Raw genomic sequence first — 26,207 nt, 5'->3', positions numbered from 1 at the left:
TACAACATTTAGGCTAGGTGGGGAGGACTGTTATAGGCAATTCATTATTATCTTGGTAAAGTAACGATAAACAATACGAAAGTCTGTATAACTTCTTATTTGTAATCAAGATGTGCTCGAGCATATGAAGTTACAAACGAAACGACATTAACAATAAATTATGTAACTACATTGAAATGGTTTATGGGTAGGAAAGATAATGCCATTACGAAGACAAATAGTATACATGATAATATACATATCTAACTGTCCTTCCACTAGTTCACAGTTGAATTCCGCAATATGTAATGTGCACTCGCATAAATATCGGGAAACATAACAAATGACGAATGTATCACAGCGTGAAACGGGCTGTTATCTCGTGACGTACATTGCGAAGCGGCCGTTCCCCTTTATTTCTTGTACATTTTATTGCTCCATTGTTGGTACAAGTGAATGATGGCCGCTTTGCCAGGGCTCCGCTTTTGTATACAACCTTCACGTCTCGAGGAGCGTTTTCAACAAATTCTGACAGGTATCATTAATTTAATACGCTGCGGGATGGTACAATTTCTAGTGATAACGTTCAACGAATATTATTTTTAGTTTACCGATGCAGATTACGCCAGATTTTGATGTCTCAGATTAGTTCCCTTCTGCTTTTCCTTTACATTCAAATTGATATTTTCTGTTGCATGTATTTCATTGACTGGAATCGTTGAAACCCTTTGAACGGTAAATACATGTGACAGCATATCCGGAGACATGTAATCTTAGTGAGTAAATTCAAATTTGCTTCTTTCAAGAACCGTGTATTTATATACTTTAAGGGGTCCAGTGATATTGAAAGAAATTGGGCCATTCGCGTTCTGATGACAAGCATTTATGTTTGTAGAAAGGTTCGCGAGTACGACGGATTATCCACGATTAATAAATTTGTCTTCAGAATGTCTTCTGAAATACGACGATTTGTTATTCTTTTTTTGTTTCCCATCCACCCTAATGCTATAGAAAATAGCATGTTTAATTGTTTTGCGTTTGCCCCTCTTTTTTTCCGATATTGCACTAAAATTTTACTTCAAATATCTGTAACATTAATAATTTACGCATATTCAATATATCATTTTACTTTAAAAATACTATTTAGGAAGTCAATGAATGAAAAGTGATTTATCATTGTAATCTAAACTTTGCATGTATTTAATTCTGAGCATTTCAAATAATTACTGCTCAGTTTCGCAAATAAAAAACAAATTAGTCTTCAGATTAAAAAAATAAACTCATTTAAGTTTGTTGCCAGTTCCTCTGTATCAGTTAAATCTGTATACTGAACTGGACAGCATGGAAAAAATATTCGGAAAAATTTTTCCTACATGAATGAATGATTTCTGATATGATTTGATTTGATTTGAAACAGTTGGTGCTATTATAACGAAAATGAAATGTTTGTAATGAAACTAAGTATATATGATTATAACAGTTTTATAAATTGATGTATAGTGTGGGATGGTGCTAAAACGGTTCTAATTTATCAGATTTTAATAAAGTAGAGCCTATGTAAACGTGTAAAATTAAGGCGAAAACGTGGGATGGTCTTAATAACTGTTTGTTTGAGATGATAATCATATTTCCTCTCACATATTAAGGGTTATATGACCCCATAAAGATATATTAGGCGGGTGGAAGTGGCAAGATACTTTATTAGATTATATTTACGTTTCATTAAGAGCTTTTACGTGCTGATTACGGCAAGGGACGAAGGGAAATTAATTAAGAACATATACCTTTAGAAAAACAAGTTTGTAGTAGTATTTATAACTTGATCAAAAGCTTAAAATAATTTCTACTGAGATTCTACAGATTTTACCAACTTAGACCTTTTAAAATCGTCTCCGTACCTCTCTGTCGCCTTTGCTTATTTATATATATTTCAGTCGTCAAATAGCTTACTTTTATAAGCTATGTTTCAGTTCAAAGCGTAAGACAGTATTTTTTTAAATGGACTTAAATTCACTATAATTAATTAAGTTTCAACTTTTGCATCTTACTAATATTAATACAGCGAAAGAATACATTATGGATATTCATCCATACTAACAAACTTAGATAGATATATGGATGTTTGTTATTCTTTCACACAAAAACTACTAATAATTTTTTTTTCATAGATAATGTACATAACATTATCTATGAAAAAAAAATATATTCCTATCAGCTCTCTACTCACAACACAAGCTCTGGTTAAATTGGGACTGTTTGAATTGTCCAAGGTTACTATTGTTGTCACATTTATATTATACTCTCATGACTTTTCAGGGTGTATGTTTAACAACCTAAACAGTTACCTATCAGCTAGTTTCTTCATAGGTGAGATCTTTTTTAGTTCAGCAAATAGATGAAATAAATAAGTACAGTCACGTACATGTTTAATTTCAAGGTACCTCAATAGCATCTATGAGTACATCAGTCACAAAGCAAGTTTAACAGCTGTGTTTCAATTGTAGAATCAAATAGATAGTGAAATTATAGGATAAAAGATGTGATATCTTAGTTTTCTGTAATGGCAATGCATCAATGATATCACGGGAGTTATGCTATATGATAACGTGATAACACCTATATAGTAATACATATATAGGCGACGGTTACAGCTTATCATCAGATGAGCCGCTAACTTCCTTTCCATTCCACTTACATACAGAAATCGTAAAATTGTAAATATTTAAAGTATCTCAAATCCTTATGACAATTGTACTAAATTTACTTCATAAATATTTGACTCAATTTTAGTAAAACAACTATTAAGATTCTGATGTCTATAAAATTCTGATGTCACAGGTTTGTGTTAATTCCTCCTCTGGCTTGACCGATTTTGATGAAATTTTATATGTATATTTTGTAGGTCTGAGAATAGGTTTATAACTAATTTTGATACTCTTAAGTGTTAAGGGTGGCTTACCCCAAAAAAATATTCTTCATTTTTTCTTCTATCACCAACCTCTATTTTTAATAACTATTTTAATTTATATGACAAAACAACTTTTGCGGGATCAGCCAGTACACAAATATATATATATATATAGGCGACGGTTACAGCCCAACATCAGATGAGCCGCCAACTTGCTTTCCATTCCACTTACATACAGAATCTGAAATCCTTACGACAATTGTACTTAATTTACTTCAATAATATTCGACACAATTTTAGTAATACAACTATTAAGTATTCCGTGGTAATATCTATATACGTGGAAGTGAGGGAAGCGTCTGCAATTTTCAAGTATTACATTACATAACATTACCCCGGACTATTCGGGGCCGTTGTAACTTTTGGCCCACAATAAAACAGCGCGTGACTAAGGATTTAAATGCAGCTTTTAGCGCCAAATCAATTTGGAGATCGCGCGTGATTCAAATTTCTCATTTCCCTTTTTGAAATGAAAGCCATTTTCTTAGATTGGGTTGATACTCGGCGAATGCTGTTGATACCGTTTCCTTACAAATAAATATATACACAACACTTATGAAATTATATATATAGTACTAGTGGTCAAAATTCAACCAATAAAAAAAAGATCTTTGATCCAGCATTAACAATAAACAAAAGTGTATATGCTGTGTGTCTCAAATATATGTTAGTGTGCGTAATGTTTTTTTTATAGATTTTATGCATTTGTTACGCATAATAAAAAATAATATTAACATTCTGCAATTTCTGTATAGAAACTATAAGTATGCGAAATTTCCTCCGTTCGCCCAATTTTCGTAAAAAGGGGTACAAAGTTTTTGTTTCATGTATTAATATAATTATATCTACATAGAGTGAGACGAATTTCTAAGCATTTTGTGGATTTATCGTACGGGAGAGAAACTTCGAGGAGATCCCGAGACTTGCGACAGAGGTGCAGGTTTTTTTATTTTTTATTTTTAATACAATTTTCCACAGACATATTCGTCCGTGCTTTTTATTAATTTACTTCAATATTATTATATTTCTTTAATTTCCACCTTTGTACAACTCCAGAGGAGCCTCCAGCCGAGATGTTACAATTTGCCTAACAGTGGCACCGAGGCAGACCTTATCCGTCTGGCCCAGAACCACCGCTGAATGGCCAGGTGAGTTGACAACATGCAGTGTCACCTATCTTTATTAGGAGCCAGTTACATTTACCAATATGCATATACAATTATATAAATCTTACTACTACTACTAATTTCACAGTTTTCATTACATTGTGTTGTAGTGTTACATTATGAATTCTTACATTGCATATACAATTATATATGCAATGTAAGAATTCATAGTATTCATAGAGGTGTAGGTTTAAGCGGTTTCTTTCTGAGTTACATCAACATCTCACTACTCCTTTTTCATTTGTATTATGCAGAGGCATGACACAACTCTTACAAATTATACTAGATGGCGTTGTTATAAAAATAAAACGCGCTATGGTTTCATGGTTTTTTTTTAAGTTTTCTAAATTATATTGTTGTAACCTGTGTTGAAAGTTATTCAATAAACCATTGTATACACGAAAGAGTATTTTGATTTATTAGTACCGAAAAGGAATAAAGGAATCGATATAAACAGAGTAATAGGGTACAAAAGGCGGTCTCATCGCTTATGTAATCCTTCCAGACAACCTTTGGTACCACGTACCGACAAAAGGTAGCAGGAATTATAATTATTATTATCTTTCCAGAAAAAGGTTCAAATCGTACCAACAATTCTACTACGACATCGGTACTCAAGATCTACAAAATAATGACTTCACTTCGCTCTCGCCATTGTACCTAACATATTTATTATAGTATTCTAAGGAATTATTCGACATGATGCCTACAGCTACCATCGCACCGCTCGCCATCGACAGGGAATTCATCTCCACACGCTAGAACCTAAGTGGTCTCGGACAGTGCGGTTTCAGAGTGACTTCCTCCCGCGTACATTTATATTATGAAATGGATTACCTGCCGAGGTTTTCGCACGAAACTACAGCATCGGGTTTTCAAGATGTACTCTACAATAAGGTTTCTTAAGGGTCGGCAATGCGCACGTGATATTCCTGATGTCTCAGGTGATCAGGCTACAGTAAACGTTTACCATCAGACGTGCCGTATGCTTCTTTGCCGCAATCGTATTAAAAAAAAGAAACTCGATTTCTTTCTAATTCCATCGGTACGTAGCATTAATGACACATGAATTATTGAAGTAGCCATGCAATTGAGATTAATGTGCTCTGTTTAATTAGAACAGTAGTTAGTACACCACAAATAAACATTTATAGCTTTGTTTTTTTTTTACTACTGCTGTGTTTTATTATACCCTACATTTGTAGAATACATCTATCCGTCACTAGTTGCTTAATGTAGGTAGTTAATATATATTTTTGTCATATGTACATGGTAATTAATATAAGTTTGGTCATAAACGAAAAAAATTATATATATTTTTCTATTTGCTTGCATATTTTTATTTTAAGTTAAATTACTAATTGTATGTAACTTTGTGTATATGTAAATGCCTAATGAAGTAATGATCTTTTATGAGTAGAATTTTTATTAACTACTTAAGTGAGACTGAAACTATCTTGCATTTTTTTATATTAATTTTGTTTCACAGATTATACAATTTCTGACCATTTACTGGAATCGCCATTTATCTCCGGAAAACTAGAGGACTTTTTTTATTATAAATTAGGTTTTTTTTATGGATTCATACACAGAAGGCTTTGATAATGAATTTTGTAATGATATCAGAAATGATGAATATTCTCCAATCAACTATATTTTCGTTTACGTGGATATTACAGGTTATGTTCGCCAATTCAAATCCTATTATTATGATTCATTTCAAAAACGACACTGTTTACTGCCATATATTTTTTTCACGAGTTTCTGGCGGTAGTTTAGGGAATCCCGTAAACCTCTTCTGGCAAGTTCAGCGAAGTTTTATTATTAATAATAATATATTATGTATAAACCCATCATATACGAAATATTATGGACACCGCAAACTGCTTGCGATCGTAAAATTCAAAGTACATTATAGTTTATTACTTGCCCATCATTTAACACCCTACCATTTGGTGGAAACTACTATTGGCTCGGGACCCGTGGTACTCCACGGAATTGGTAGCCCACTAAAATAGGCTTGTGTAGTCTGTGAAAGACCTAGTTCAGAAAAGCGCTCGCAAATACGAACTACACTAACTTGTTCGCAGATTTTTCGATCTTTAGTGCGTTAGTTAGTTATATAAAACCCAAAAAGTTTCATTGAAATAAATATGAACACATTTGCAGGAAATATACTCATAAGCATAGCCAAAATTGACCAGCCTTTCTTGACTGTCTTTCTCTGACTCGAATTTGAAAGAACGAACGAATTTGCAAGAGAGCTGCGAACTAAAATGAGAGATCCACGAAAGAGTCACGAACTATTAAGTACATGGCTACACTAAAACATGGGCATCAAACCAAGATGGCCGTTACATGAGAACATTGCGGATAGTACGTTCCTATAACTGTTTTACACCGATCTAAAGTAACCAAAGAAAGGTTCCTTTTTTATGCGATTGAAATGGGTAACAAGTTGATAGCGTACTAGGTAGCCAGAACGTGTTACTGTCTCCTACATACTCATATATTTTTAATTGAGATAGCTCAGGGAGAAAGGTTTTTTTTATTAATGAGTTAGTGCATTGCTGGGACTTACAGATCGAACTCTATGCAGTCTCGTGCAACCATCGTGATATATTTCAGATAAATTTCCACGACAGAACTGATATCGTGTTCTTCACCGATACTACTCCACCTCCGCTATGCTAGGTACCATATCATTTCATATCCAATTAAAAAACATACTACGGCATCTCTTAACTAGTGCCAAAACAGAGCACAGTTTGGGTATACTATGAATACTAAAAAACTCTATATACATACTATTACCTTATACATAAAGACGAAAGGAAATAGAATAATAGTAGGAATAGAATTAATGAATACAATTCTTAATTCAACTATTTTTTTTAATGTTTCTGGAATCGATAGGCTTCAGTCCCTTTTAATCATGTACTCATGTCTTAATAATTCAAAATACATATTTTTAAAGTTATAAATTAATTTTTTAACTACATAATGATTACGATTATTTACTTTTTATAAACGTTGTATCGGCATTTTGTACACTAGTTCCGTGTTTTAGATTCAGTATACAGGTGAACGTTACGTCAAAGTTAATGGGTGCCATAATTCGAGTAACTAAGCAATAAACAACGGGTAATTACCGTTCTCAGCGTATTAATGCCGCATCCGTAGAGACGGGCCAATTAAAGTTTTAGCTCCTTGTAAGATTTCCCCTTGATAGCACAAAAGAAACATTTGAAGATTAATTTCTTTTTACATTTTTTTTTCTCACAAATTCCCAAGTGTTGATTATAAAATGTTAGAATTGAATATAAGATTTTTTAACTGTTCGTTACATAATACACTACAATAACAATCATTACATTCTATTATTATACATATAATGAATATGTAACGGAACTATGTATGTACATGGAAGATTTTCCAAGTTTATACAAGATAATTTCAGGAATGGCTTAACTAATTCGGGTATGATATTTTACTAGTGTAGTATAATTGTAAGCTTCACTTTAAACCGAGTACTGTTTTATTTTAATTGGATTACAAACAAAACAGTAATAAAATATTTATTGTAACTGGCAAATTAAAAATATTCTAAATTTGAATATAAACTTTTTTTATAGAGTTCTTTCTGTCCTGTTCACTTTTTTATTTCTTCCTAAGGGATTAAAGAATCCAACAAGACTATTATTATCGAATACCACGGTATAAAGAGTCGAGGGCTCAATTAGTTTTCAATATATATTTTTTTAATATTTGTAGACACTGATTGAGGTAAAATTAATGATAATGATATTGATATGAATCTATACTGAAATTTTGTACAAACTCGGTTACGTAGTTACCTCTATTTCACCTAATTCTTTAAAGTGGAATTTCTAGGTTTTAAAAAAATATTATCATAGCTTTAGTTCTAAATCAGATATATAGCAGTCTAAATGAGACCCCGATTTTTAAATCTTTACAACATTGCATGTTTGTTTTGCTCATTTTAGTCGCCGGTGTCAACGTAGCACGTCGTTTCTCACTTTTACAATGACTTTTCCAAACCCTACGAAGAGTCTACGAATTTCTACATAACGAATCCGATTTTCCTCAGATTCTGCGCAGTAAGATCATAGTATCTCAAACTGAATTACCTCATCAAAGGAATGTAGTAATTTCCTGTAAAGTCTACGCTAGTAACTTACTTTGTGTTTCCCCAAGTTGATTACTGAGCATCCTAGAACAGCTTCTCTGCCGATGTGAAAGGTATGATTGCCAATTGGACGCTCGAACTGGGGCTCATCTGCCATCTTACGATTCATTACGTGGGAGTCTGGAAATAAATGAAAAAACTGTTACACATACATAGCAATCAAAGTTATTTAATTAATAGAATTAAGACCGTAAGTCATGGTACATTGAATTGAAATATACTTGTGATAATTTAAACATATCAAGTGTTGCGTTCACCACGACCCACGACGTCGTTAGTTGATAATGTCTCTTAATAACCTATCTAGGATATTAATACATATATTATATCTTCAAGATATAATATATGTATACATACATACATATATATCTTCTACACAAAGTATATGGTTTATTATGGTGTGCATTGTCCTGAAATATTATAATTATTATCATTATATAGGCTGTATTATTGTAAATCTGTTATTTGTTATTATACGTAATAGTAATTAAAATAAATAGACGAATTGCCTTTAGCTGACAATAGACGGCGTAAAGAAAGAAAGAAAAAGGTTTAATTAAACCCTTTGATGGCCTCGGTAGTCTAGTGGTTTAGCACACCGCTTTCTATGGTCGCAGGTTCAATCCTCGCACTGTACAAACATTTGTTTGTATTCATGACTATAATGAGTGTAAATAGGTTGTATTGGTCTGGGTGTTTTCTATAGATATATATATTATATATGTATGTATTTACAAAAATATATATAAGTATTTATATCAGTTGTTTAGTATACATAACACAAGCTCTGATTAGCTTACGGCTGTATGCTGCTGTGTGTATTGTCCAGAGTTATTATTATATATTTGTATTATAAAAAAAACATAGCTTAGTTGCGAAATATAGTACAGACGCTACAAATCGAAGCACTGAAATTATCTCATAGTACATTAATATTACATATACACAGTACGGTCGTAGACCGGTATTTAATGTAGTATCCTATAATAATTGAAAGAGTATAATTATTTCACGATTCGATTAAACTGAACTAACCTGTAGTGTATTGAAAATTAATGATAGGAGACCGTTTACGGACACAGCTGGCCCGTTGTATGAATATTTAAAGACGTAAGAATGCAGTTGGCGACTGGCTTCCTATTTAAAACCTATCGATCCGTACTATGGGTTCAAGCACTTCATGAGTATATGAAATAATAGATAGCAAATCATGCATACTTATGTCAGTTTACTGTAGTTCTACTATTGTTACTATTGGACAGGTTAGAGAGATAGGAGCATAGCTTCTAGGAAACTTCTCCCAGCATTTGGATCTTTTCATACTAAATTTATTACGCACTAGTTATTATTAACTACTATCACTACTATCTGACTACTATCACTGACTTTTGGAGTGGTATATCTTTAATAAATAACTCATATACACCGGAATATATTTTGGATACTTTTACACGCTATTGGTAATATGTAGAGGTAATATGCAAGAGATGTAAGTTAAACATTTTTTTATTAAAAATAGTTATAACAACTATATTGTTCTTTTAGATTATTAAGTATAGGCAACGAAATTTAAATAACTTTGTTTAACGTTATAATTCATTTGTTTTATCTGTATTATGATTAGGGTCGTTACTATATTGCAAATTAAATAAATACATTGCAAACCTAGGTCTATTATTGACAAAGAATTGCAGATTTTGACAAAATAAAGAGCAAACACCACATGTTATGTGGTTGTAGCCCACTCATGCATAAACGAAAACCTTACTTTTGGCAAGCATACACAGCACGCTGTGGATATAAAAACTAATGCTCCTAACAATATCCTTCAATTCTTATTCCTAACGGGTTTAGATAGCGAATTCTAAAACAGAGCGAGCCCAATGGTATGTCGCTTACTCATTTAAACATCCAGGAATTGGCCTCTGACTATCCCATCTAAGATAATAGTCATAATGATATATTTTTGTTCATAAATAATCCAAACCTTTTAATTAATAAATAAATATAGTTTATGCACTATTTTTTATTACTGGTTCGTAAAAGCCTTTAATCTTTAATACTTAAATACTATAGCTATTATATCAAACAGAATTAATAAATACAAAACACCCGAGAATTATACTAAACAAGTAAGAACCGAAAGCTTTTGCAGAAATAAAGGGTCCGGTGCACCATATTACACAAAGGGCTGCTTAGTAATTACTAAGGGTCGTTCCCCTCGTGTTTTAATTACGAACTCTTATTGCGCTATTGATCTTCTGATGATTACCAGACAATCCTGAATTTATATAACTAAAATACTGCTATACGAAAAATATATATAATATATAAGTAACGTTGAGATTATTTTATGTGTGAATTATTGTTGGGAGTAATCATTTGTAATCTCTTTCAATATTTTTGTAAATAATATTCAACCACATTATCGGCTGATATTATAAGATGTTGATAAAACTGTTATAAAATTGGCAATTATTTATTAACCTTTGTTGACTGCTGCTTTCAGAATAAAATACCACATTGTCAACATTCTACTCCGTACTATATTATTCTCTGTATAGTGTATAATAGCCTATGCACCTATTGCGAATTTACTAATTTTATGGAAATTGTTTTTTTAATTGAAACAACAATTTTAAGGCTCTTATTCTTAAGTAATAGTATTAATTTTGATATTATAATAAACTTAAAATAAGATTTTTTTAAACTGTGCATTTGTCGATTGTATCCACGGCCTTTGAAGGAAGAGCCATATGACTATAAAATACTTTACCATTAAATTCATAAAATTGTTAGAATAACCTAACTTAAAAAAAATACATTTCTTTCTAGTGTTATAGAGAAACTAATATTTGTTCTTTAATTTTAAGTAAACATTTTTCTTGAAAACATATATTTACTAAATAAAAAATTAGTATAAAATATTCAACGAAATACACCACAGATACTGTGTGTGTACAAGTAATATTTCAACCCTAAAACTCCCAACAGCCTTCACACCAAATTAACATCGATTTCGATTCAGTATCACGAAGCGTTGAGTGGTTACAACACTTACAGCAAGCAATAAACAAATTAAATATAAATCATATTAAAACTTTCTGATGTTACATCGGTTTTCAGTAGATTACATTGTCGGGAACGTCCAGTTAAACATAACCCACCCCACCCCTCTTTCCGGTAGGCAAATTATTGGGGGAATAAAAGGTGTGTATGTGAACAGAGGTCAAATTAAACTGGTCTCTCTAGTTGGCCCCAGAGCAAACAATTAGCGAAAGTTAAACATGGTTCGACCCAAACTCGAACTACGGCAATTCCTCATTTGGCTTTGATGGGTTGTGGATAGATAAACGTAAATCACGTGTCATTTTGTTTACATTCTATGAAATTTACTGCGATAACATTTAGAATTATATCTATTATCTATATATATAATAATGATAATATATAATAATGTATCTAATAATAGAATATATATATCTTATTATAAACGCGAAAGTTTGTAAGTATGGATGGATAGATGAAGGGTTGTTACTCTTTCACGAAAAAACTACCGAGCGGATTTTAAAGAATCTTTACAATAATATAGCTTATACATCAGAATAATAATAATAAATAAAACGATATGATAAATGTCAAGTAAGTATTTTGCAGACAAAGTTGCGCGGGTCAGCTTGTAATGTAATATAAAAAAACCTACAATCGTTGTGAGGTGATAATTATTCATCTGTTTATCTGTTTGTGTAAAGACCATTTTATGGAATATATCGCATTTAATGAAATACACTGTAAATGAAATATATTTTACATTCTTAATTAATTTATTAATAAAATTATGATGCTATACATAATTTTATTAATAAATTGTAAAAACGTTTGCGTATTTTTATCGTTTGAATATCGTCAATAGATGGCGTCTACACATAATAAAAATAATAAAAATATCTCTGGATAATTCACATAACGTCAGCCAATTTCAAGCTAAGAAGAGCTTGTGTTATAGGTATAGATAACTGGTTGAAATAATTAAATACATATATAATATACATAGAAAACATCCGGATTGATAAAAACATACATACTCATGAATTATAAATAAATGTTTGTACCGTGCAAGAAATCGAACCCGCGACCATCGGTAGAAAGTGCAAAACCGCTAGACCACCGAGGCCGAGGAGACATCAAATGTGCACAAATACTTCAACTTTATTTATTTACAAGCGTTACTTCGCAAGCTTGGTATCGTTCAGTTGAATCTTTAAAAGCATTTCTTAGAGGTAGCTTTCGTTAGAAAATAAATCCATATTATAAAACTGGACTTTCTAGAATTTGAAGCTTTGCCTGTGCGGATTTTATAAATATAGTTGTATGGCATACAATATAAAAGGTATTTGTCAGACTTAACAGTACATTGTTTATCTATTTTTAAGATAAAAATAATTTTAGAACAGAATGGAATCGAATTAATCTTTATAAGAAGGAACGTTCTCGACTACCTGACCCGTGCTTCGTCTGCATCACATTTATCTGATATTTATCATTACATTTCGCCCGATTTACAAAATCTCTTTTTATATTATTGTCTATGTGTTATTCTGTTAAATATTACTATAAAGTTCATGAAAATCCGTTGAGTAGTTTTTCCGTGAAAGAGTAACAAACATTCATAACCTTACAAACTTTCGCGTTTACAATATTAGTAATATATACATGTAATTACACTGCCTTTCATCGGAAACAGCGTACAAAGCAAGCTACATGACGTGGTAAATGAAATAAGTGTGAAATAATTTAATTTACAGAAACAAATCAAATCATAATAATATCTTCATTTCGTAGACTGATTTAAAGTGAAAGTTCTCACAAGTTAATACCAAAAAGCCATTTAAAGGAGGCAATCAAAAGCCTAACATAATAATTAACTTTGGCACTAAAATGAGGAATCTAATTGCATTCCAGCTACGTTTCGTACCGTGGACCTGTTCGCATAGTCACGCCACTACCTTAATAAGCTCATATCCATTCTACTCCGGGATCCTTTTATAATAAAATAAAAATATAATATAGGGTCATTGACCTTTACAGCAAAAAAAAAATCATATAAATGTTGATATACTTACGGTATTATTAGAGTAGCGAAATGTTCGTATGTTAAGTGTTGCATTCATTGATTTCACCTTGACATTGACAGTTAACAACGGTTCTGAGACCACCTATTTGGGATTGTGGTCGTATTATTATAAGATGATATATAAATCTATACATTATTAAAAGATACAAATAAAATTGGATCTCTAATTGTCTAGAAAAATAAAGTTAAATTCCCCGCGGATGAAGTCGCGGATACAGCTAGTGTATAATATAACTATAGGTAATAAATAAATACCTAAACTTTGAAATTATAACAATCAATTATTTATTAACCATACTAATATATTATAAACATGCTGTTTTATAAGTAAAATAACCTCCGGACTACAGTACTGATTTGAGAAATTCTTTCATTGTTTGAATATATTTATTTTTAGGAATGATAATGGAATGTGTACGCTGGCGTGACATCAACGAAGGATGATATGGTGATACCTGAGTCATGTCAGTTTGCACATCGTGGCGAATATATCAGAAATTATCCACGATGGTTTCCAGGGTGGACCGATAGCGGCCACGTGGAGGTTGATAACGGCCTTTACTATCTTCATTTTTTTGATAACAGGCATACGCCCTGTTGTCTGATGGTAAATGGTTAGCGTAGCCTATGGACGCCTGAAAAACCAGGGATGTTGTCGACTCTTAAAAAACCTTAATATAGGTAGGGTACTTGAGAAACCCCATGCTATATTCTCGTGAAAAAGCCTCGTTATTAACAATGTCCTACCCCCTGTTTTATTGGTTTAATTTTACATAAATTGAGAGCATATAACATATTATACTAATATACACAAAACTCACAAAGTCATTACCCAGAAGCCGATGCAAAGCACCAGCACCATTCATGATAAATCTATTTTATTCATATTCATCTATTAAAGTAACTATCCGAATGTATAAATATACACGTATATTTAATTGTAACAGCAATATCTCTGCGTTTAATCCCGCTTGACGGCTGTTAATGGAAACAAGCCGGTCGCAGCCGTGACAGCCGCCACCTGTCACGGTGACCGAGTCAGCACCTCGTGTTAAGCCTTCCAATGCCTTAACCGTGGAAATAATTGTGACTAAATTAACATTTTCGCCTTCCGTTTTTCACGAAATTAGAATTTCCGATTCCAAGTGGAACTGTACTTTTGTTGGTTTGATTAATAGTTGGGCAAGTTTTTAATCTGTTTACACAGTGTAAACATATTAAAAACTTGTGCCATATTTATATTGGGTTCATATTTAAACTGTTAAATTGTTATTTGTAGTACTGATTATTGTACACTGTCACAAAGTTTTTTTTTTACATTATAGTACAATTCGCATACGGTCTTGTTATTTTATTAGTTTTGAAGTATTGTTTTAACATATTATTTCCTAATGATACTCTTGATAAGAAAATTGCAAATCTATACTAATATTATAAAGAGGTAATCTGAACCGATTTTGAAAATACTTTTATCAATAGAAAGCCACGTTCTTTGTGAGTAGTACAATTTTTAAGATTTTTAAGCAAGAATACAAGTTCTAGATTACTATATATTATATTCTACTATATATTAAATTAATGGAAAAAAAATCGTTGTGTCTGAAATGTTTACTGTCCAACAAAGTTGGCACAGGTCAACTTTTAATACATAGTAAAAAATACACACGACAGTACTCTAGAACTTGTGTTCTTGCTTAGAAATTTTAAAAACTATCTGTTATCCAAGACGTCCTTTATGTTTCTTTAGAAAAAATACCTATAACTTACGTCCCAGTTATACTATTTTTTATCTAGATTGTAATCATTCAAGTCAAATTTCGTGAAGATCAGTTCAGTTGTTTAAGCGTGACAAGATAACAAACTGAAAAACAGACGGACAACATCGCTTTTATATTATTAGTAAGAATAAAGGATACTCTCGCACTATATATCTTGTTATTAATATATTTTTATTACCAAATATGTACATAAATATTGTTCATTACAAAGCCATGTTAAGGTCATGTTAAAAAGAAACTGGTTTGATAAATAAAAACCCCTACGAAAGGGCGGCGCAGGTGAAAACCTCCTTTATTCATAAAAAAAATATTATACGTCATTCTGCACATCCCTGATAAAAAGTTTCGCTCTGATAATGTATGGTTACTGGAATGCTTCGTGTACGCATCTCATCTGCCGCTTGTTTTTTCTAGGACAAACTTTTTAAATATATATTTTGGCAGTTGTATTGTATTATGTAAGGGTGGTCTAACAGTTTACTTGACTACCTTACATTTCGATGATTGGGTTCGATCCCTGTATAATACAAAGTTTTTTTACTTATATCCAAGTACTTCATCTTTTTGGTAATGAATCAGTAAAAAGATGACGTACTTTTGATCCACTTTTTATGTATATTGACGTTAAAATATTATTAAAAATCAGTCAATAATATTGTCATAGACATCATGTGAGCAATTGTATCTAACAAATGTTTTAAAATAAAAGAAACACTAACAGTAATAATGCACATTTTTGTATAACACATACCTAGTACAAAAGAAACTCAAAAGTTTTAACTTCAAAGTCTAATTTGAGTTTGATAGTTTTTAGTTAATCCAATTTTGAACTAGGTATGCGATATGTTAGCCAGACAAGTATTTCAAATTAATTTATAATCCGATCGAAACACTGAAATATTCTGCCGATCTAATTTAATATTTCAAAGCGAGCAAAGCGATATAATAATCCCCTACCTACCTAGACAATTCACACAGCGCCATCTAGTCCCAAGCTGGGCAGAACTTCTGTTTTGTAATACTATACTATACAGATCTAAATACATAGATACATTGGTTTTGTAAATACAAACCTAATATACATAGTAAATACTCACACCGAATAAACAATCATACTCAGGAATTCAAATGCTTGTACCGTGCGAGGAATCGAACCCAGGACTATCAGAAGTAAGGCTACTAAACTATTAGGATCTTGTACCTTGTTATTGTAGATATCTATATAGACTAAAATGCACATATATATACCGGCCGTGGGATCTTGGACTATATGTAGTACATACAAAACCGAAACACAAATTTCCATAAACTGTCACAGCCTATCACTAAGCTATAACTCCTAGTTTGATGCTCTGTCCCTCAGGACTACAGACTCAAAAATGGGCACTAGTCTACCCCTTGGGTCAGTAACTAATAGCATATACCTTACCTTCCGTTACAAGGAAGGGTCAAACTCATTACTGTACCTTTTTGTAATGAATATTTTATTTCTATTGTATACCCTGACAGAGTTACCCCCACATTAAGGGGGGGATGTCGTAACTCTGTCCCTTTCTGCAGTTTATTGTGTATTCTTGTCGTGCAATTTTGATTTTCATAAGCCGAGGGTGGCTATAAGTCGTAAACAGTCTTAGATACTTTGTATGTATTACGCTAATATATTAAATGATAATGCAAGTAATGGTACTTTAAAAGGAGAAATACGATTGTTTTTTTCTTTTTTATTATACCACGGTATACATGAACGTTTATCATCAGATAAGGTGTTGGAAAACGGTTGCCGTAGCCTATGGTCGCTTGAAATATTAATAACATGAACGAAGTCGCGGGTGCAGCTAACACGCGACTCCGTCTGCGTGGAATTTAACTTTATTTAACTAAAATAAAAGTAGCCTAAGTTACTCCTTATTACATCAGCTACCAGCCAACAAAAGTCCCGTCAAAATCGGTCCAGCCATTTCAGAGATTAGCCGGAACGAATAGACAGACAAAAATTGTAGAAAACCGTATTTATATTCATGCATGGTAGTAAAAAACGGTTATTTCAATATTACAAACAGACACTCCAATTTTATTTATATGTATAGATAATGATAATAATAGCCCTAGACAATTCACACAAAGTCATCTAGCCCCAAAGTAAGCAGAGCTTGTATTATATGGGCTAGTCATGAATACTTAGTTTTTTTTTTTGTAAATACATAAATAATATAACAATATAGAAAACACCCATAGAAAAGACCGACAGAAACAAGCATATTCATGAAAACAAATGTTTGTACCGTACGAGGAATCGAACTTGCGACTATTGTAAATAAAGCGTGATAAACCGCTACACCATCGAGACCGTCAAATAAGAAATACTAAGAATGTCATATGCGAGTTGCCGACCACTAAGAAACTTAAATATTATCATGTATCGCCCGTAATACCACTCTTCCGTAGCCATTCTTGAGGAATTAGGCGCCATGTCTGTTATCCTGTAATTTTATAGCCTAATCGCAGTTTACCACCGAGACGTACAAAGGAAGCTGCTCAGCAACTTTTTTTTTTATATAACCAAGGGGACAAACGAGCATGCGGCTCACCTGATGGTAAGTGATTACCGCCGCCCATGAGCACCCGCAACACCAGGGAAATTGCAAGTACGTTGTCGGCCTTTTAAAAAGGAATAAGCTCTTTTCTTGAATGTTTCAATATCGTACCGGTTCGGAAATACCATTGCTGGAAGGTGATTCCACAATGTAGTTATGCGAGGCAAAAAGTTTCTAGAAAACCGCACTGTGGAAGACCGCCATTCATCCAGATGATCAGGATGGTATTTCAGTTTCTGGCGGGTGGTACGGTGGTGAAACTCAGCAGCTGGTATTAATCCGAACAATTCCTCAGAACACTGCCCGTGATATAGGTGACAACTGATACATCATAGAGGTCATAGAGTATACTTTAGTAAAAGTATTATTTACATTACATTGTTATGTTATCCAATATAACAATTATGAACAAAAACATTTGATTAAGCGTCGACAATTGTATTAAAATTCAGTCCCCACCCATATCTCTGGGTATTAAGGTTGAAAATGACGATTCCAAATTATGCCAATCCCGTGACGTGACGCATAAAAAGGGAAGTAGGCAGTTCCATAATGGCATTTTAATTTATTACAAGAGAGTGATTTTCAAGTTTCTTACTTCGAAATCATTTTGGTAGAATGATAATTTTTGATTTATTTTCCAAGATTTTCCTGATTGAGCTTCCTCCGCTCAGCGGCAAATATGACATTCGAAATTTAATTTGGGTATTTATATAAAAAGTAAACGCTGCCCGTTAGGAAATATGATCTTGACAGCTTCGGTGGTCTAGTGGTTTAGCATACCGCTTTGCTATTCGATGGTCGCGGGTTCGATTCCTCGCACGGTACAAACATTTGAATTCATGAGTATGATTGTTTCTTTCGGTCTTGGTGTTTTCTATGAATGTTGTTTATTTACAAAAAAAAATGTATCCATGTATTTATATCAGTTGTCTAGCACCCATAACGTAAGCTCTGCTTATCTTGGGACTAGATGGCGCTGTGTGATTTGTCCTGAGATATTATATTATCATCGTATCACACAACCGATGGGTCATTTTCACTGTTTTTATTTTAATATGTTAAAATAAAGTTAAAAGAGTCTTTTAACTTTCTTTTACCATTTTTAGAGACACGTTAAATTAGAAAAGTCCTTTAGTAAAAAAATATATGTAGATACTATCGAGAAAAAGGCCGAAAATAAGTAAAAAATAAAACAGTGCATTCGCTTAAACAAATTAAGCGTTTGACGTGGGTTACATTAAGACAGTTACTTCTTAATTGTACGTTTATTTAAATTATTAATCACGTTTCTAATTAACGTTATACTTAAAATTAGAGAGATATATTTGTAAGGCATTAATATAAATACAATAATGTATTTTGAGATAAAGCGTTAAAAATAATCTCTCACGTTTATTCAATAGAGATATTTCGTTGTAAAAGCAAGAAGAACAAATTTCTTCGTTCTAAAATCAATTAATAGAATTTGTCAACATATAAGATATATATTTACAGATTAATTTACATGTAATCAGTGAAATAGTAACAGTAAAATTTTTCATTTGCTAATCGACCGGAATCATCCTAATTACAACAAACACAATAAGGCATATTTTAAAGCATTTTGATAGCAACAATATATCTTTTCAAATTTTATTCAACGAAGTTTTTTAACATTATTTTCGTTGTGAAAACAAACCTTTAAAATGTAACGATAAATATTATGTGACTTATAGACAATGGAAATAAAGTTCATATTTATTAAGCAAATTGACCGAAAAAATTCTTAGTACAATAAAAGCATTAAGCAGTTTTTAGGTTTTAAAAAATTTAGAAGTGCTGGTATGAAATTACAAATCAATTTAAATATTTGTTAATAAAGAAAATTTAGTAATTTCAGTTTTTGGCATTTTATTTTGAAAATGGAATGTCGAACATACAGTGGCGTTATTTGCTTTTTTTTTATAGTTTCCGTTTTAAATCTTAAATAATAAAAATTAAAAATAAAGTTTATTATTTTATTTTGAAAATGGAATGTCGAATATACAGCGGTGGTATTATTTTATTTATATATAAGGCATTTTTTAAAGCTTTAAAAATGTTAAAAGTGTTTGTATGCTATTGCAAATAGCCATTAAATATTTGTTAATAAATAAAATTGAGTAAATTTATCATTTTATTTGAAAATGGAATGTCGAAAATACAGCGGTGATGTGGTTTCGTTTCTTTTTATGGAATATATACATTCCTCTTCTATATTCAAGTATACTGGAATTGTCTTTATTGGTAATGCGAAGAAATATAAAAATGGAATATGGTATATATTATGGTGCGGTTCTTTTTGTGTTGAGATGATATGTTAACCAATAAATATTATGTGCGTTTGCAGAATTGTATCGTCTTTTAATAATTTCTTACAGTTTGTACTTGACAACTAAACTATTATTTAACCGTAATCGATGAGGAGGTTGTATATACAGCTAACAGTATACAAAATGATTTATTTGTCTTTTATTATAATTATTATAACGTGCTGTATTCCTCCATTAAACAGTGTTCTTTAACATTTATTGTACTAAGACATTTAACATTATTTTCTTTGTAAAAACCAATCAAAAATTTATAGCGAATGGAAATAAAAAAGTCGTATAAAGTAAAAAGTTTTCGCAATCGACCGGATAAAGTCTCATTACAATATCCTACTCACGTATGATCGAGAGATCTCTATACTCTCAATTTCCTGCAGTGGAGCATATAAAGCTGTGTTAAGTACTGCACTAGAGAAGATTAAACAATTTCCACTGAGTTTGTTTGCAGCCCTCTACCTACAGAGTTGTATGTGGTTAATTAAAGAATATATTCGCCATAAAATACAGGCACAGGAAACAGTATGGAATGCTTACTGAATTTATCATTACTGGTTACAACAAATAGTTTCCATTAATGTAAGTTCTTTTTTTTTTTCTGGAAAAAATATGGAATGCTTAATATATTTATCGTTGCTAGTTGCTAGAAATGGAAGTTTTCATTAATTTAAGGTAACTATTATTATTTTAGTGTTTTAGTATTGGTACGATCGGATTATCATTGTCACATTTTGAGTACTGGAATCCCCAAAAAAAGCTATAAAGTAGTTTAAATAAGTTATAAAATATGTTTACTTTCATTCTAAGTTAGGTAGGCGTAATGCTCTTTTTATGTAATTGGAACGCATACAAAGATTCATACTCATGATTACAAATGTTTGTGCCGTGCGAGAAATCGAACCCGCGACCATCAGAAGTAAACCTCTAGACCACCGAGGCTGTCAAATACTATATTCATACTTCACACTATATACTATATGTTTATCAAAACTTATTAGAAGAATTGATTTTAAAATTTATATAATTTGTCACAATTAGTTTGTCACACTGGTGTATCGGGGTAACTACGTTTCAATATATTAGTGTAGGTTACTAGGCTTTCCTCCGTCGTCATGTCAATTACTCAGGAAGCTCTTTTGTGAGATGTTTACCCGAGTAATTCTTGTCTTATATACATAAACTATACATGCCTTGCGGTTTTACTCACCGTTTAATTTAAATTGAATAATGGCCGATTATTCCTCGGTTCACCGCATCGTAGCTATTCTTTTTCGCTTAGTGTGTATCTCTATCTTTTAAGGATTAAGCAGAACCGATTTTATTAAAATTTTACATATCTGTGTTACGACGGTAGTCTGCAGTTATATATTATATTTAAGAAAAAAGCAGAGAAAAGTCCCGAGTAAAAGTTAGTAAATAGTATTAAACAATTTTAGTTCATGAATGAAAAGTGTATGAATTCGATATTATTTTATAGCTCTAATCAAAGTCTTCACTGCATAGAAATTCGAAACTCTCTTGGTAATTGTATTTCCTACCGTAATCAGTAAATATAACTAAATATTGTATCTAAAACATTTCTAAATTTAAAATTATAGATATTGTTTCCGAAAATGAGTATCAAGTAATGGCCGAAAATATACATTCAATTTTAAAAAGTGGGTTCCAAATATGAATTTATAAAAAGTACTCTTGTAGATCGAAGTTTCCCGCGATACCAGTAGTGCCATGGAGGTTATTCTTTTTTACCTTTTTGGTTCGTAATATTCAAGTTACAAAAAGGAAAAAAACACGTTGTCATGCTGCATATAATAAATTCGCGGATGGGTTCAAAGTGGAAAGATTCAAAAAATTTATTTGTGTCTTTAGATTTCAAGTACAAACAGTTATGGTATGAATTTTTTTAGAATTTTTATGTCGTTAAATATGTCTCAACATATAGATTAACTAACTAATACTAATATATATAAATCTATGAAATAATAGCATCAAAATATGAAATTGTAAGAATACTTCCAACGATAAATACATCTCGCTTTAACTATATTATACAATGGTAATTTTATTAGCTTTTTGGTACGGAATTCTAAACACAATATTTATGTAATTTGTATAGATTAGGAATGTTCGCGTGAAACGCCATAGATAAGCGGGTTTGCTCAGACTCTAATTATAGTTCGCTTTTACGAGGGTTAATGGATATGCCACTGCGTGACTCTATATTGGTAGTTTCGTTTAACTTGTCCAGGTGCGTCACTAGATAAAGGCTTAGAATGGATACTTATAGGGTTTGACGACCTTGATGGTTCAGCAGTTTAGCACGCTGCCTCACCTTTTTAGGTCGCGAGTTCAGTTCTTGAACAATGAGTTTATATGCTGTATATACCTATTTATATTCCTTTAAGTATTTTTATTTATATATTATTGCATTTCAGTGTCTGTCTGTTGAATAAAATAATTTCTATATTGGCGAATGTCGATGATTTTTTTTATAATTCATTTTTAAATCGCAATATTTTTTGGTAGCTCAGAATAATGTATTGGTTGTAATAACAAACTCTTGGCCTTATTTGCCTGTAATTATTTATTCTGTTTTTGTTATAAAATTTAATAAAACGTATCTACATAATACCTCATGAATTTTATAAATATTATAATCGATAATACAATACTCTTCCGTAACAAAACACGTATAAAAGCGAAATTTGAATTTCATGACGGCAATAAATAATTCATGAATTGTAAAAATGTTATTTAAATTTGTTTTAAAGCGGTGCTCGACCATTAATCACGCAGTGTCATACAGAGGGCTTGGTGTTGGCAAGGAAATAACGTTCACCCTGCCTACACACCTATAATGTACTTATGAATACATTGCAATGTCTATATTGTACTATTTACAAAAGTATTCTAAAATTGATTTTTAAGAAAAAAATATATAATGTAACATAATATATTGAAAACATTAAATAAAAATAACGAGTTTGAACATTACTGTTATAGTAATAAAAAAAAATATATTATTTAAATTTCGAATTTGAAAGCCATAACAAATAAAAAACAAAAATGTGCTTTTTCCTGCACACATAAAACAAAATAATATTGCTTTTGAATAATAAACAATAATGAGTTTAAATTTCGAATTTCGAAAGCCATTAACACAAATGAAAAACAAACGTGTTATTTTTCAACATTTCGCGCACTTTTTATTTTCCGATGCAAATATTGCATGTCAGACATATTACGTACATTTTTTTAAGTAATGGAAAATAAAATATAATAAAAGAAAATAAAAATGAATGGTGAATAAACTGGGCCCACCTGTGATACACGTGGCTTGTATATAAACAGCTAGTAGATACCTACAGGGCTTATACGTTGCTGACTTTGCATTTCTGAGAACTAAAGTGTTATAACATTCCTAAACAAAACATATATTGTAGAATATGGTACTAAGCAAATAAAAAAAAAAAATTTTAAACTTAATATATGACGAAGGTGGAAAGACTTAGTAGTTACTAATTAGAGAAACCTCATTACTTTATCCATGTTAAATCGACCTCCACTTGGTCCCCCATGAGTGCCCTTGATACTATCATAGTTTTTGCCTTGAATATGCCAAAAATGACTAACTAACCTGACCTCATACTTATCATCTACCACTGGTGCCCTGTAAGCGTAAACTGTTAGTACAGACGGACGCACCATTCCATTATATTTATCAAAAAGCATCACACTTTCTTAACATTTATCATTATATTCCGGTTAATTTAGATAAAATCTTAAATTATAGCCTATATATTATTCTGATGTATAAGCTTTATTATTGTAAAGTTTAATTAAAATCCATTTAGTAGTTTTGCATGAAAGAGTAACAAACATCAATCTCACATTTATAATATAAGTAAGATATTTAAATACATATAAAAGACCAAAACCAATGCAATCATATTCATGAAATCCATTATTTTATAGTTAAATATATATTTAAGATAAAAATAAACAAATTCTTTCAACAATAACATTACAAAATATTATATTTACGTATATATCTTTACTTTGTTCGGATGGTGTAACTCAAATCATTAATCATAAGCTAAGCGCGATGATATTGACACCAAAATAACAATGCTTTTAACCCATATCTCGTATGGTAATAAGGGTGATGAAGCACTCCCATAAAACAATGGCTACTATGAAGACACCATTGAAAAATATAACATGAATATAACAGAATTTGTCTATAGGCAGGCATTTTTTTATTTCCATATATTTCTATTTGTTTTCTTTTAATCTCATTTTTGATACTGCAATCCTAAATAGCTGCAAAGTGTATACATAAACTGAGAATTGGTGTTTATACAAAGTAACACCTCTATACTCCAAACCGCTTGCTTTGTAAATTTTGTTTCAGTGGAAGTAAGAAACATAACGTCTTAGTCCTTCGAAATGACCACAGGCATCACACGAGAAGTTATGGATAATGTACACATTTTCTTTATCTTCTAATATAGTAAAAAGAAAATAAATATTTATTTTTCGTAATAATTAAACTTATTTATTTATTATTCAAAAACAACAAAGATTTACAATTACAAACATGTTACAATGTACTGAAAATCAGGATAGCTTTATGCGCACACAGAGCCGTATATTATATAGTACTCATAAATCTTACTAATTTTATTAAACGTGAAAGTTTGTGAGTATGGATGAATATTTGTTACTCTTTCACGCAAAAACTACTCAATAGATATTCATGAAACTTTGCAGTAATATATAGCTTATACGTTAGAATAACATAGAATAACATTTAATTTAAAAAATATATATTATGTAAATGGGGCGAAACATAATGATAAATGTCAAGCAATTGTGATGCAGAAGAAGTTACGCGGGTCACCTACTTACTTAATTTAAACTTAATTTACAGTTAGACAGTAAACTACGTTAGTTGTGAATAATAGGATTTCTGTAAGTGGGTAACACTGAAGAATACTGGTAGTATTAATCTAGACTAATAATAAGCTACTCAACTAACCTCTGTAATTCTAACCTTTGAAATCTAGAAATCATAACTTGTGAAGTAATTAATAGTTTAGGTCTATGAAATAACTTCATTCTGTTTTAATAAGAAATTACTATATCAGTTATAGTATCATATAACTAACGTGAATAAGATAAGCATACATTTTTGATCTAGTCTACTAATATATCCCTCACAAATGACCAAGTCAATGCAGTGGTAGGTGGTCCACATCACGAATATAGCAGGTTGGCAGCCAGTAGGGAGAAATAGCAAGTTGGCGTAAGGCGACATCTGTCTCTTACTCCACTACATAATGACCACAACCATTCTATCAAGAGCGTATCGATTAAGAAGTACAAATATTATTTTATGATATTTTTAATCACCAAATTTGTTATGGTGTCACGTTGTTGTTATGATAATACTATACGACTGCATACGACTTTGTATTAGACACATTGATTTTAGAACATAAAGTATAATCCATCACATTTAAAATTAGTGTTCTTGTTGCTAAGTAACATATATGTGTAACGTGCAACTATGATGAAATCCAGATTAAATTATAATTACTGCTGTATATCCACTGAATATCTCCATAACTTTGCTAATGATCTTCACTATTTTACCACTTACTGATTAAAATAGAAATACTAATAAACTTTATACAAATAAACTTAACATAATCTCTTTTAAATAGTCATACCTATATTTTTTTTTCTACCACTCATTCAGAACGCAGATTCATCACAAGAATTAGCAAGAAACTTGCGTGTTCCTAGATTTTGTTTTGAGTTATAAAATAACCTACATGCGTCCTTGAGACTATATACCTACTTGTCAAATCAAAATCCGTACAGACATAATCATGTAACTGATAGACAGACACACTTTCCCTCTTTTAAAATCTTTCGCGATGAACTCCTAAACTACTGAACCGATTGCAAATTTGATTTACACATTGTGGGCAATTTGTTGTTTAAAGATTTAGTTTACATCTC

At 31.4% G+C, this 26,207-nt stretch overlaps 1 protein-coding gene across 1 annotated transcript in view; it reads right to left on the bottom strand.

The window, feature by feature from the left end:
• Positions 1–26,207, bottom strand: part of LOC131850014 (protein CEPU-1-like) — a 122,191-nt gene that overhangs the window by 18,034 nt on the left and 77,950 nt on the right. Inside the window, exon 3 of the mRNA XM_059200159.1 lies at positions 8,316–8,443. Coding sequence (XP_059056142.1) covers positions 8,316–8,443 — 128 coding nt within the window. The remainder of the gene's footprint in view (positions 1–8,315; positions 8,444–26,207) is intronic.

The sequence above is a fragment of the Achroia grisella genome, unplaced genomic scaffold, assembly GCF_030625045.1.
Source record: "Achroia grisella isolate CSIRO2021 unplaced genomic scaffold, CSIRO_AGI_Agris_v1 utg676, whole genome shotgun sequence".
Lineage (NCBI taxonomy): Eukaryota > Metazoa > Arthropoda > Insecta > Lepidoptera > Pyralidae > Achroia > Achroia grisella.
Note: the sequence above shows the minus strand (reverse complement) of the source record. Positions and strands in the feature narration are given on the sequence as shown.